Genomic DNA, 13877 nt, shown 5'->3' with positions numbered 1-13877 from the left:
TCTCAAGAGTCTTTTCCACCACCACAGTTCAAAAGCATCAATTCTTCGGCGCTCAGCTTTCTTCACAGTCCAACTCTCACATCCATACATAACTACTGGAAAAACCACAGCTTTGACTAGACAGACCTTTGTTGGCAAAGTAAAGTCTCTGCTTTTGAATATGCTGTCTAGGTTGGTCATAGCTTTTCTTCCAAGGAGCAAGCGTCTTTTACTTTCATGGCTGCAGTCACCATCTGCAGTGATTTTGCAGGTATTAACTCATCTCAGGGTTTATTACCCGCTTCCATTTCCAGGCTCTTCTTAATCACTCCCAATTTTATTGCCTGGAAGTCTTGCTACCTTTAGTAGCTCCTAGGATAGGTGGGTTCTGGCATAAGAAAAGCTCAGGAGATTAATGATATGGGGCATAATGCTTCATGTACATTATCTAACTTGTACTTAAAAGGGACACTTTATGTACCCAGCACTATTTTTTTGTGCTTTACATTTATTTATTCATGTTAATCCTCACAGCTGTGGGATGAGTACTCTTCAGTTCAGTTCAGTCGCTCAGTCATGTCCGACTCTTTGCGACCCCATGAATCGCAGCATGCCAGGCCTCCCTGTCCATTACCAACTCCCAGAGTTCACCCAAACCCACGTCCATCAAGTCGGTGATGCCATCCAGCCATCTCATCCTCTGTCATCCCCTTCTCCTCCTGCCCCCAATCCCTCCTAGCATCAGAGTCTTTTCCAATGAGTCAGTTCTTCCCATCAGGTGGCCAAAGTATTGGAGTTTCAGCTTCAGCATCAATCCTTCCAAAGAATATTAAGGACTGGTTCCCTTTAGGATTAACTGGTTTGATCTCCTTGCAGTCCAATGGACTCTCAAGAGTCTTTTCCACCACCACAGTTCAAAAGCATCAATTCTTCGGCGCTCAGCTTTCTTCACAGTCCAACTCTCACATCCATACATGACTACTGGAAAAACCACAGCCTTGACTAGACGGACCTTTGTTGGCAAAGTAATGTCTCTGCTTTTGAATATGCTATCTAGGTTGGTCATAACTTTTCTTCCAAGGAGTAAGCATCTTTTAATTTCATGGCTGCAGTCACCATCTGCAGTGATTTTGGAGCCCAGAAAAATAAAGTCTGACACTGTTTCCACATCTATTTCCCATCAAGTGATGGGACCAGATGCCATGATCTTAGTTTTCTGAATGTTGAGCTTTAAGCCAACTTTTTCACTGTCCTCTTTCACTTTCATCAAGAGGCTTTTTAGTTCCTCTTCACTTTCTGCCATAAGGGTAGTGTCATCTGCATATCTGAGGTTATTGATATTTCTCCCGGCAATCTTGATTCCAGCTTGTGCTTCTTCCAGCCCAGTGTTTCTCAGAGCCCAGCATACTCTGCATATAAGTTAAATAAGCAGGGTGACAATATACAGCCTTGACGTACTCCTTTTCCTATTTGGAACCAGTCTGTTGTTCCATGTCCAGTTCTAACTGTTGTTTCCTGACCTGCATATAGGTTCTCAAGAGGCAGGTCAGGTGGTCTGGTATTCCCATCTCTTTCAGAATTTTCCACAGTTTATTGTGATCCACACAGTCAAAGGCTCCTTTTCACAGATGAGTAGCCTAAGGCATGGACAGATTAAATAGCCCAAGGTTACAGCGCTAGTAAGTGGTTGAGCTGGAATTCTAACTCAGGCAGTCTGGATTCAGAGTCCATGCTTTTAACTGCGAGAGTGATTTAATCCAAAAGACCATCACATGCATACACTCCTTATGCTTAAGTACTTTAAGTACCCAAACCAAACACCCAATGCCAGTTTCCTGACTGGATCTAGAATAGGTATCTACTGCCCACTATTTCCTGTATCTCTGATACTTTTCTTAAGCTGAAAAACTAATACATATACATGTAGTTTAAAGCAAGGACTCCCCACCCCCCCACCCAAAGCAAGTTTCACTGTCAAAGGCAGCTTATCATTTCTCCAATAATTTTCCATATTCATATGCACATTTTTATACCATAAAGAAACTATTTCGAATCGTAAACAGTCTTAGTGATCCAGCTGTGTCAGTGTCAGAAGTAATAGACTGACTTCATTGTTTAAAGGTACATGGAATTCCAAGGTATGGATGTACCATAATTTATTCAACCTCTTCCTGAATGATTTAATTTAGTGATTTTATTTTTGTTTTTAAAAACGAGTCTTATAACAAATATCTTGTAAATTTTACATACTTGTTTAAGCATATATGTACATTCAATTTCTAGAAATGTAATAGGTGGGTCAAAGGCATGTGTGCACTCAATTTTGATAGCTGTTGCCCGATTCCCTCTAAAGAAGTACTGAGTGTGTGTGTATTCCAGAGCTTGTTTCTCATTCCTCTCCTCTCTTCAACTTGGTATACTATCAAACGCTCTCCTCTTTGCAGTCAGTTTGATAAAGAAAACAGTCCTCCTATATACTGGCATTGATTTAAACTGAGTAAATTTGAGCATCTTTTCATACATTTATAAGACTTTTTTTCCCTCTGTATGAAATATGCATGTTTCCCTTTACCTCTCAGGTTGTTGGTTTTTTCCTTATTGATCTTTATATTAAAGCTGATTATGTATGAAATACATACTATCATTACATTTTTCTTCCTAGTTTGTTATTTAACTTCTGACTTTTTGCTGTTAGAAACATATTCTTAGGTGGTCGCATTTTTTGGGTTTCTGCAGCACCTCACTTATGCCTTTCCTACTTCAAGATTATAAGAAGGTTATGTCATGTTTTATCCTAATATAATTTCATTTTTTACATTTAAATTTGTAATCTATCATAGATATAGAAACTCAAAGAGCAAAAAACTAAATTGAGTTACCTAGACTTAAAGTAACCATCAGTCAAAGATTGTCTAGTACTGTCCCAGTTTATAGATGTAGTTATAGTTGTCCTCAAATTATTGCAATACGTCAAGAATTTCAACACTGATATCTAAATTATATTATCCAGAGTGACATTATTTTCCAGCATGACAATTTTAACTACTAGAGGTACAGAAATCTCTTATCAGAACATGCATTAAATTTGACTTTAAAAGATCTTAATGCTTAATTACCTTCTTTGTGCCATCAGAGCTGCTTAAAGGGGGAAAATCTTGATTCCAAATTCTACTTCCAATATGAAGTACAATCACTGACAAGTTTCTTCCACTGGGCCAGCTTCTATTGCACCACCTTTAAGACAGAACTGTTTTAGATGACAGAACACACCACCCACTACAAGCACTAATTTTATCTGCAGTATTAGAAAGCAACAGAAACTTGGAGTAGACATAAATACTCCATATAAGAAGATTTTATGATTGGAAGATAGCACAAATATAAATGAGAAGTCAAAAGGAAGTGTTTTAGGGGAAAAATATCAATAACATCAGTCTTCCACCATCTCAGCTCATGAAGAATAGAGAAATGAAATCTACATTTCCCGTAAATCCTGACTAAATCTTAACAATGCTAGCTGGATTTTTTTTTTTTTTTTTTTTTTTTTGCTACCTTCCTTTTCCACTATGAATTGACCAGACATGATGGAAAAGAATAATATCTAGATGATTGACCCATAATAATGAAGCTAATGCTTGTATTCCTGCTACTGCTACTGCTAAGTCGCTTCAGTCGTGTCCGACTCTGTGTGACCCCATAGACGGCAGCCTACCAGGCTTCCCCGTCCCTGGGATTCTCCAAGCAAGAACACTGGAGTGCGTTGCCATTTCCTTCTCCAATGCATGAAAGTGACAAGTGAGAGTGAAGTCGCTCAGTCAGGTCCAACCCTTAGCAACCCCATGGACTGCAGCCTACCAGGCTCCTCTGTCCATGGGATTTTCTAGGCAAGAGTACTGGAGTGGGGTGCCACTGCCTTCTCCAATGCTTGTATCCCTGGGCAGAATCAAACATCTATATATCCCTTAGGCCTCAAATTAAATCTTAGATACTGTTTGAACATAATGGAATGATACTGACATCACCAAGGCAATCAGCACTAAAATTTTCTCTCTTACTCTCTTTTCAGATAGGGTGGATCTCTTTGTATTTATTCCTGAAGTTGTCATATCATGGCTGAAAATGACGTAGACAGAATCCAGACTGAGAAACTCCTAAAAAGAGTACAGGAACTGGAGCAGGAGGTAAAACGACTTAAAAAAGAACAGGCCAACAATAAGGACTCAAACATTAGAGAGAATTCTTCAGGAGCTGGGGGAAAACCTAAGCGTGCCTTTGATTTCAGTGCTCACAGTCAAAGACATGTAGCTCTAAAGATCGCCTACCTGGGCTGGGGATATCAGGGCTTTGCCAGTCAGGAAAACACAAGCAATACAATTGAAGAGAAACTGTTTGAGGCTCTAACCAAGACTCGACTGGTAGAAAACAGGCAGACATCCAACTATCACCGGTGTGGGCGAACAGACAAAGGAGTCAGTGCCTTTGGACAGGTAAGGGCCATTGTACTGTTTTGCAAAGCAAGCAACAGTAATATATTCTAGGTGTACATACTGAAGATTCAGATTACTTGTGTCTCTAAGTATCTTTCTCTTAATTCCACAGGTGATTTCTCTTGACCTACGTTCTCACATTCCAAAGGGCAGGGATTCTGAGCATTTTAATTTAAAAAACAAAGTCAATGATGTGGCTACAGAGATCCGTTATACCCACATTCTCAATCGGGTACTCCCTCCAGACATCCGTGTGCTGGCCTGGGCTCCCGTAGAAACTAGCTTCAGTGCTAGGTTCAGCTGTCTTGAGCGGACCTACCGCTATTTTTTCCCTCGTGCTAACTTAGACATTGTAACCATGAACTATGCAGCTCAGAAGTATGTTGGCACACATGATTTTAGGAACTTATGTAAAATGGATGTAGCCAATGGGGTGATTAATTTTCAGAGGACTATCTTGTCTGCTCAAGTACAGCGAGTGGGCCAGAACCTGGGAGAGGAGGGATGGCAAGAACCCTTTCAGTTATGCCAGTTTGAAGTGACTGGCCAGGCGTTCCTTTATCATCAAGTCCGCTGTATGATGGCTGTTCTTTTTCTGATTGGCCAAGGAATGGAGAAGCCAGAGGTTATTGATGAACTGTTGAACATAGAGAAAAATCCCCAGAAGCCTCAATATAGGTAAGTTAAAAACACAAACCCAGACTGTCCCCCACCCCCAAAAAACAGCTATTGCCTGTAGATATATTAGAATATATTATAAAATATTCTTCCTTTCCCCACCATTGTCTAAAAAACTAGGTTTCTGATTCTCCCTTCATGAGGCTTTTACTCTAACTTGTAGAATGTTATGAACATCTAACAGTGATTATCTTTTAATTTTCTTCTATCATTGTTCTATCCCTTTAGTAAGTAGCAGGTATCTGGACCAGGCCCCTTAAATAGTTTTACAGCATTATGGTGGGGCCAAGTCAACTCACTTCTAGGTGACTTGTTACAATTGAAATTGACTCTAATGTAGATCAAGCCTAACAGTGATCCATGGTTTTCTGCGTTTTTCTTTTTTTAATTATAAACTTCAACATGAGGGATGGTGTCATATTTTCTCAACTATTAGATACTCAATATTGACAAAATTTTCCCCCTCCTTTTAACCCAGCTAATCCTGTTTTTTAAGAACTGTTGGATGGCTGCTGTGTATTCTCATACTATTTCTTCTCTAGTATGGCTGTGGAATTTCCTCTAGTCTTATATGACTGTAAGTTTGAAAATATTAAGTGGATCTATGACCGGGAAGTTCAGGAATTCAATGTTACCCACCTTCAGCAACTATGGGCTAATCATGCTGTGAAAACTCAGATGTTGTATAGTATGCTACAAGGCCTGGACTCTGTTGCACTACCCTGTGGAACAGGTATGATGAGAACCAAAGTTATACAGGGTTGTGGGGGAGGGAGATTCACAGAGAGATTGGACATGACTCTGTTGTGGTAAAGTATCCACTGTAATGCTTGACTGCATATATTACAGGACCAAAGATGGATGGAATGATAGAATGGAGAAATGTTAAGCCCTCTGTCACAAAGCAGACCAGTGCCTTTGTAGAAGGAGTGAAAATGCGCACTTATAAGCCCCTAATGGATCGTCCTAAATGCCAAGGATTAGAATCCCGGATCCAGCATTTTGTACGGAGGGGACGCATTGAACACCCACATTTATTCCATGAGGAAGAAACAAAAGCCAAAAGGGACTGTAGTGACACACTAGAGGAAGAAAATACTGTTTTTGAGAAACCAACGAAGAGAATTTGTGTTGATACAGAACTTAAAAGCATCATTTAACCACAGAAAACTCACCAAGATCTAGGAGGCAACAAAACACCATTAGGCTAAAGAAGTCTTTCTTGAACAAGAAAAAGTTTAAACATTCCTTCATTCCTGTCCAGAACTAGAGGTGGGAGAAGCAAGAAGATACTTTTAAATGGACATATATTTACATACACCTGGAAACCTCTGCCTTGTGTTCAAATTCATTAAAACCAGAACCCACAAGTATCTGATTTGTTGTGCTGTTCTTTTTAAAAGCAAATGATACTACTCATCTGAGTTCTCATAAAGAGCTTTGCCCAAGTGTCAAAACTTAAAAACACAAAACTTAGTTATATATTTGATAAACTGGTTTAGTGAAAATGACCTAAGTAGATAAAACACAGCATCTTTTACGAAGCTTATCAATCTATTAATAGTTCTATGTGAGCCACAAAGGGTCTTTCTCCTTTAATTTTGAGGTAAAGATCCTTCTGTTTTTAGCGTAATCATGGAGTGTAGCAAAATATTCCCACTTAAACATATAAGAACAAACCAAAGCATTTTATTTTTTTCAATTTTCTGCCTTATTTCAATGTACTTTCACTGGCATTAGTTTTCAAGTAAAAAACAAAAAAAAACCTAGGAAAAGAACAGAGTTTAGGGAATCAAAAAAAAATCAACTCTAAAAAATGATACATGAGATAAAAAGCAACTAACTAAAAAGCCATGTTTAGGAGAGTCTATAGTAGAAGCAAAAGAGAGAGGATCAGGGTCTTTGATCTTAAGTGAAATCCTTTCATAGTTAACAAGATGTATTATCAAATCTAGAAGAATAAGGATTTAGTGACATTATTTTTGGTAGTTGCCACAGAAAAACTCAGGACAGTCATCACAGACGAAGCAAATCAGAAGTCCCTAAATGTAACTTTGCAGAATTATCTGTATTGTATAATACAATGTACAGACTCCAAAGTCTGACCCATCAGATCAGATCAGATGCTCAGTCGTGTCCAACTCTTTGTGACCCCATGAATCAAAGCACGCCAGGCCTCCCTGTCCAACACCAACTCCCGGAGTTCACTCAAACTCAACGTCCATCGAGTCAGTGATGCCATCCAGCCATCTCATCCTCTGTCTTCCCCTACGCCTCCTGCCCCCAATCCCTCCCAGCATCAGAGTCTTTTCCAATGAGTCAACTCTATGCGTGAGGTGGCCAAAGTACTGGAGTTTCAGCTTTAGCATCATTCCTTCCAAAGAAATCCCAGGGCTGATCTCCTTCAGAATGGACTGGTTGGATCTCCTTGCAGTCCAAGGGACTCTCAAGAGTCTTCTCCAACACCGCAGTTCAAAAGCATCAATTCTTCACTGCTCAGCCTTCTTCACAGTCCAACTCTCACATCCATACATGACCACAGGAAAAACCATAGCCTTGACTAGACGGACCTTTGTTGGCAAATTAATGTCTCTGCTTTTGAACATGCTATCTAGGTTGGTCATAACTTTCCTTCCAAGGAGTAAGCATCTTTTAATTTCATGGCTGCAGTCACCATCTGCAGTGATTTTGGAGCCCAGAAAAATAAAGTCTGACACTGTTTCCACTGTTTCCCCACCTATTTCCCATACAGTGATGGGACTGGATGCCATGGTCTTCGTTTTCTGAATGTTGAGCTTTAAGCCAACTTTTTCACTCTCCACTTTCACTTTCGTAAAGTAGGACTTAGCTTTTATTTTGGAAAACAATTATTTCAATAGGTTGTGAAGTTTAAACAAGATTTTATATACATAACATGTAAGTATATGTTACATATATAAATGGTGCTTTGCAAGAACTATTATATCATCCATTTCAATGTTCATGCAATACAAAACTACCTACTGAAGAGATAAACACAGAACAGAGGCAAGTAGGGACAGAAATGCAACAGGACACTGGGCTGGGTGGATTCCCAACACTAAAGCCCAAAGTGATTTTTTTTTTTAATGGCATGTGTACTATACTATGATTAGCATGTTTTCTTTGCAGTTAAATTATTGCACTTTTTCTTGAGTGTATGAAGATAGGTGTTTGCAAATAATAAAATATATAATTTAGCAAGATCTGTAAGTAGCTGTCAGTTTTTTCTTTCTTTTTTAATATAAAGAACGATAATCCTTTCTCTTTACCTATAGGGAAACTTTCACACAGAAGCTAGAACAGCTTATATTTTGTAGATAAATAGATATTATCTGTACCAAAATACCCAGCAGCATCTTGTCAGAATTTGAAGCAATTAAGTGTTCACGTTGAGTTAGTTACAAATGAAAGGATTTCAAGGGTGGAAAGGAAGGGTTTTAAATTGGAAGAGGGGCTGGGTCACTAGTTAAGATTCTAAACTTTGCTGAGTTAGAACAAATTCCTCTACTTCTTGGAAGGGAAGCATGTAGCTTCAAGGTGGCAATATTAGAACAAAAGAAAACAAAATACCTTAAAAAAAGATAACCATAATCCAAAAAAACAACAGACTAGTGGAAATTTTATAACAGGTTCAAAATCACTAATTCGCATTCCTCTTAGCAAATAAAAACATTAAGCTAGCCTTTTAGATTGGTAAGATTTTTTAATGCAGGGCAGAGTGTGGAGAAATATCTACTCTTACACTCTGTACTGTTGAGAGGGGAGGGGGAACCGACAGTTTTTCTAGAGGGCACTCTGGCATTATGAATCAGAATTTATTTTTAATTGTTTTACAATGCTGTATTGGTTTCTGCCATGCTGTATTGGAATCAGTCATAAGTGTGTATATCCCCTTCCCGTAGCCTCCCTCCCACCCTGAATCGGAATTTAAACTGTACCATTATTTCTAAGCCACAATCCATTTCCAAGAAATTATTCTAAGGAGATAAACTGGACAAGAATGCAAACATATATGTGTGCAAGTAACCACTACCATACTATTTTCTGATGAAGAATTAGAAAAATGTCCATCCATTAGGGGACAGGTTAAATAATATGGCATAGTAGAGCCACAGCAAGAAATATTATGCCCCCATTAAAAATGATAATGCATGTCTACATTCGATATGGATCAAATGTCTTATTCCTAAAATACTAGGGACTGAGGCATGATCTACTTTTTAAATGAAAATGCTTTGTTATATTCAAAATAAATACATTTTACAGTCATGTAAATATCTGAAGTAAACCCAAATATGAACACTGATTTTTTTATCTGTGGCTGATAGAATCTCGAGTATTTTCTTCCTTTTTTAGTATGTATTTAACAGTGCTGGGATTTCTGAAAATGATGAGACTGTATAACTTTTATAACCAGGAAAAAAAGTTTTTTTGTTTCATTCTGCGGCAGGACTATAGGGTTCTTCAATTCTACACGCTATCCTAACTCACTAGGCAGAGTTTCTCGCACTGTAACATACAGAATTTGACAAAGGTGAAACCAACTAGAAGGGGAGAAGAGGTTTCTCCATTCACAATGACAACAGAGTCTGCACCAGCTGGCCCGGGGCGTGGTCATCGTCTCGCACGCTCGCGGCCAGCCTCCGAGGAAGCGGACTCTCCGCGGGCACGGGTCCCGCCGCCCCAAAGCCCGGTCACCTCGCAGAGACGGGTGGACGGACCACTGGGGTACTTGCCGCTGCAGCCGCCAGGCGGGCAGTGGACCGGCAGTGGGAGCATAATGTGACCTCGGGGTTCGGGCGCGCCAGGGGCACGCAAGGCGCCGCTCACACGTGCCTCCGGAGGCCACACACCTGGGCTCTGCACCGATCGCCCGGGGGACCGTAACCAGGGGAGGGAGACTTCAATTGCTCGCTACTTAGAGCCCCATCTCTACAGCCGTGGGCGAGCGGGGGCCCGTGTACCACCTCTCCCCTCCTTTGCCCGCTTACCCGCCCAGCCGACGTCCGTCGGCCGCACCGAGTCCCGCGGCGCGGCTATCGCACCACCGCAGGTTTCGGTTAGCTTCCCACAGCTCGCGCAGGCGTACGGACCGCAAACGCGTCCAAGCTACCGTTAACCGCCCGGCCGCCCAGGTTTAAACCCGAAGAGCGAACGGCCCCCTAAGCCCCGCCCACCGCCTTCTTATTGGCCCAGAGAGTGAACGTCTTCCAAGTCTACATCCCGATTGGTGAGTATTTTCTCTTGGCCCTCCCCCACGGGCGGGAGGAGCCCTGGGGACTCGCGGCTCGGATTCGGCGAGGTCCACACGCCGCCGAGCTTGAGCACGTAACCCGGAAGCATCGCGGCGTCGCCTGCAAGTGACCCGAAGGGGAGGGGCGGGCTTCTGAGGCTCGGTTAACTCTCTAGGTTACCTAACGGCGAGATACCTGGATTTGGGGAGGGGCATTCTAAACGTTCCGTCTACCTCAGGGAAATCAATCTCTTTCTTCTTTTGGAGCCCTCTCCCCCGATTCCGCCTCTTCCACCGCCCCCTCCTCCCCACCCCACCCGGCTCCGCGGCAGCGCAGTTTCCATATAAAGACCCGTGTAAAGCGCAATCCTTTCCCTGGCTTCCGAGGCTCTCTGATTTAACCCATTGTGTGTCTCCAGCGCTTGCCAATGTGACTCAAACTGATTCCGCCACTCCGACTTCTGCTAGAAGAAGCCCTCGCTTGAGCTTAAATGCTCCCTTCTTCCCATAATCTTAACCCTTAAGTGCTGTTTTGTTTACATACCTGGGAAAGAATGTTCTAGGGTGTTGGGAATTCTTGAGGGTGAGGCCTAGAAGAGAAAAAGGGTAGAGGTCTTCACAGCTCAAGGTCCTAGTCACCTCCCTGCAACCTATGTAAAGCAACTTGTCCTTCCACATCCTGAGCTTTCTATACCCCACCCCATGCAAATAGGAAAGTGACAGATTTAATTAACACTATTTGTTAAATTCAGGATTGAGTGAGAGGGAGAAAATGATCTTTAACCTTTTCCTCCAAACTTCAGTTATCCCTTACTCTTACCACCTTTTTCCTCGGGCCTGTGCACTTTGGATTTGTTGAGGAAAAGGAATAAACAGAGGAGAAGATGACAGAAGTCGTTTTGCAAAGGTTTGAATGACCCTACCCCTAGATCTCCAATGTCTTAACACGCCTTCAGTGCACATTCTTTTCTCATGAACAAATATCCCATGTTGTAGTTTGGTCTTCTCATCCCTGCATGTCTTTTTCATTGGCATTGAATCTCTACTTTGTCTTAGAAACCAGTGGACAGAATCATTTTTCTTAACTATTGCTTTGCTCGTTCAACGAACTCCTTACACACATCCCTTATTAATTTCTTGTCCTTTCTGTTAGAATTTTATCTTTGAAACCCTTTAATAACTTGAAGCATCTATCTCCTGTCATATTTCAGATGGAACCTTGTGTTCTAAGACCTTGTTTTTTGATGGACCACTTCATTTTCTAGCTTTGTCTAGATCTGATTTGATAATGCCCATGATTCCTTGAAATCCGTAACCCAGGTCAAGAAAACTTAACCAGGGTCATCTAAACTACAGTAAATGGAACAAAATCCTATTCTTACAAAGCAAACTGCATCTTCAAAAAAATGTAGTGAGGAAAATTTCAAACATATGGAAAAAATGAACTCAGTGCCCGGCTCCAGCAATTATTAACTTCTGGCCAATCTCTTTACATATGGATGTGAGAGTTGGACCATAAAGAAGGCTGAGCGCTAAAGAATTGATGCTTTTGAACTGTGGTGTTGGAGAAGACTCTTGAGAGTCCATTGAACTGCAACAAGATCAAATCAGTCAATCCTAAAGGAAATCATTTCTGAATATTCATTGGAAGAACTGATGCTGAAGCTAAAGCTCCTGTACTTTGGCTACGTGATGCGAAGAGCCGACTCATTAGCAAAGACCCTGATGCTGAGAAAGATTGAAGGCAGGAGGAGAAGGGGACGACTGAGGATGAGATGGTTGAGTGGCCTCACGACTCAATGGACATGAGTTTGAGCGAGCTTCCGGAAATGGTGAAGGACAGGGAAGTCTGGCATGCTGCAGTCCATAGGGTCGCAAAGAGTCGGACACAACTGAGAGACTGAATAGCAATCTCTACTTCTATATCACTATCCACATAACTCCTGTATTTATATGAAGCAAATATCAAGCATCAAAAATCTATAAATATATCAGTATGATTTCTAAATACATAAAGGACTTTTAAAAAGCATAACCACAATCTTATCACATCTAAAATATTTAATGTATTTTCTTATTTACTTGTCACATAGTTTTGCTTTTTTTTTTTTTCCCTTTACTGTGCTTGTTTAACCTAGGATCCTATCCAGTTCACACATTGTGATTAGTTGATAGGTCTTTCAAGCTTCTCTTATTCTACACGTTCCACCTCCATATTTCTCCCTTGCATTTCATTTGAAGGAGCCTGGTTGTTGGTCCTGTGGTGTTTCCCTTAATCTGAATTTTGCTGATTGCGTCTGAGTGATGTAGATTAACATAGCTTCCTTACCTTTTGGTAGTAATGCAGCCCTTTTCCAGATGCTTTCCCTGATTCAGCCTAACTGGTTTAATTAACCCATCTATGTCTTTGTACATTCAAATATTGCTTTCAACTAGTTATATACTCATGCTTAAGTTAATCACTGCTTTGTGATATATTTGCTTACCTCAGCCCTTTGTTGACATATTCAAACTCCTTCAATTGTAGCCCTCTCTTACTTCTTACTTGCATGTGTGTTGATAATAGTGTAAGGAATAAGTGAGAATGAGATCTTCCAGGAGAGAATATAGAGTGAATTAGAAGGCAGCTGCTCTCTTCTTGACAGTCTCTTCTGTTGAACTCTAGGAGACTGCCCTATCCTGCTTCTGCTCCTGCTGCTCTCCTGCCTTTCAACTTTGCTGGTCCCCAGAGAGTAGTTCTTTTTTTTTCCCCCTCCCTTAAAGAGCTTAAATAGTTTTGTTGCTTCCTCTATTCATTTTATGTGAGGTAATTTCAAAAATCTATAATTTCAATCCTTCCTCTCTCCTGAGTTTCTAAAACATATCTTATCTGCATACTCTGATTTCTACATGGACATCTTTTCATCTTTCCAAATGCAACATATCTGAAATACTACTCATCTTTCCCCTCTGGATTCACCCTTGTGATTTCCAAGGGTGAATGGTATTATCGTTTCCCTGTGTTTTCACTCCTGAAGGGATGATCATTTTTCACTCTTTCTCATCCCCATGTATCTCATAAATACTAAGTTCTGTAATTTTGTTCCCTTGTAAAGTCTCATCAATATCAATATCAATAACCTCAGATATGCAGATGACACTACCCTTATGGCAGAAAGTGAAGAGGAACTAAAGAGCCTCTTGATGAAAGTTAAAAAGGAGAGTGAAAAAGTTGGCTTAAAGCTCAACATTCAGAAAACAAAGATCATGGCATCTGGTCCCATCACTTCATGGGAAATTGATGGGGAAATAATGGAAACAGTATCAGACTTTATTTTTTGGGCTCCAGAATCACTGCAGATGGTGACTGCAGCCATGAAATTAAAAGACGCTTACTCCTTGGAAGGAAAGTTATGACCAACCTAGATAGCATATTCAAAAGAAGAGACATTACTTTGCCAACAAAGGTCCGTCTAGTCAAGGCTATGGTTTTTCCCGTG

General features: G+C 40.8%; 3 protein-coding genes across 4 annotated transcripts in view; 1 reads left to right on the top strand and 2 right to left on the bottom strand.

Moving 5' to 3' along the window:
* DDX25 (DEAD (Asp-Glu-Ala-Asp) box helicase 25) overlaps window positions 1-3169 on the bottom strand; it is a 28243-nt gene extending 25074 nt beyond the window's left edge. The window contains exon 1 of one of the 2 annotated variants that reach the window (XM_010829475.1): window positions 3096-3169. The gene's annotated coding sequence lies outside the window, so the exon portion shown is untranslated. The remainder of the gene's footprint in view (window positions 1-3095) is intronic. The other variant, XM_010829474.1, reaches the window with a different exon arrangement.
* Window positions 1-6522, top strand: part of PUS3 (pseudouridylate synthase 3) — a 10360-nt gene extending 3838 nt beyond the window's left edge. The window contains exons 2-5 of the mRNA XM_010829476.1: window positions 4046-4466; window positions 4579-5144; window positions 5687-5877; window positions 5994-6522. Of these exons, the coding sequence (XP_010827778.1) occupies window positions 4089-4466; window positions 4579-5144; window positions 5687-5877; window positions 5994-6304 (1446 nt within the window). The 5' untranslated portion in view covers window positions 4046-4088 and the 3' untranslated portion in view covers window positions 6305-6522. The remainder of the gene's footprint in view (window positions 1-4045; window positions 4467-4578; window positions 5145-5686; window positions 5878-5993) is intronic.
* HYLS1 (hydrolethalus syndrome 1) overlaps window positions 1-10286 on the bottom strand; it is a 12200-nt gene extending 1914 nt beyond the window's left edge. The window contains exons 1-2 of the mRNA XM_010829477.1: window positions 10157-10286; window positions 3096-3213 (exon numbers count right to left, since the gene is read on the bottom strand). Coding sequence (XP_010827779.1) covers window positions 3096-3109 — 14 coding nt within the window. The 5' untranslated portion in view covers window positions 3110-3213; window positions 10157-10286. The remainder of the gene's footprint in view (window positions 1-3095; window positions 3214-10156) is intronic.
* Window positions 10287-13877: the final 3591 nt, after the last annotated feature.

The sequence above is a fragment of the Bison bison genome, unplaced genomic scaffold (genome assembly GCF_000754665.1).
Source record: "Bison bison bison isolate TAMUID 2011002044 unplaced genomic scaffold, Bison_UMD1.0 scf7180017864506, whole genome shotgun sequence".
In the NCBI taxonomy this organism is placed as follows: Eukaryota; Metazoa; Chordata; class Mammalia; order Artiodactyla; family Bovidae; genus Bison; species Bison bison.
Note: the sequence above shows the minus strand (reverse complement) of the source record. Positions and strands in the feature narration are given on the sequence as shown.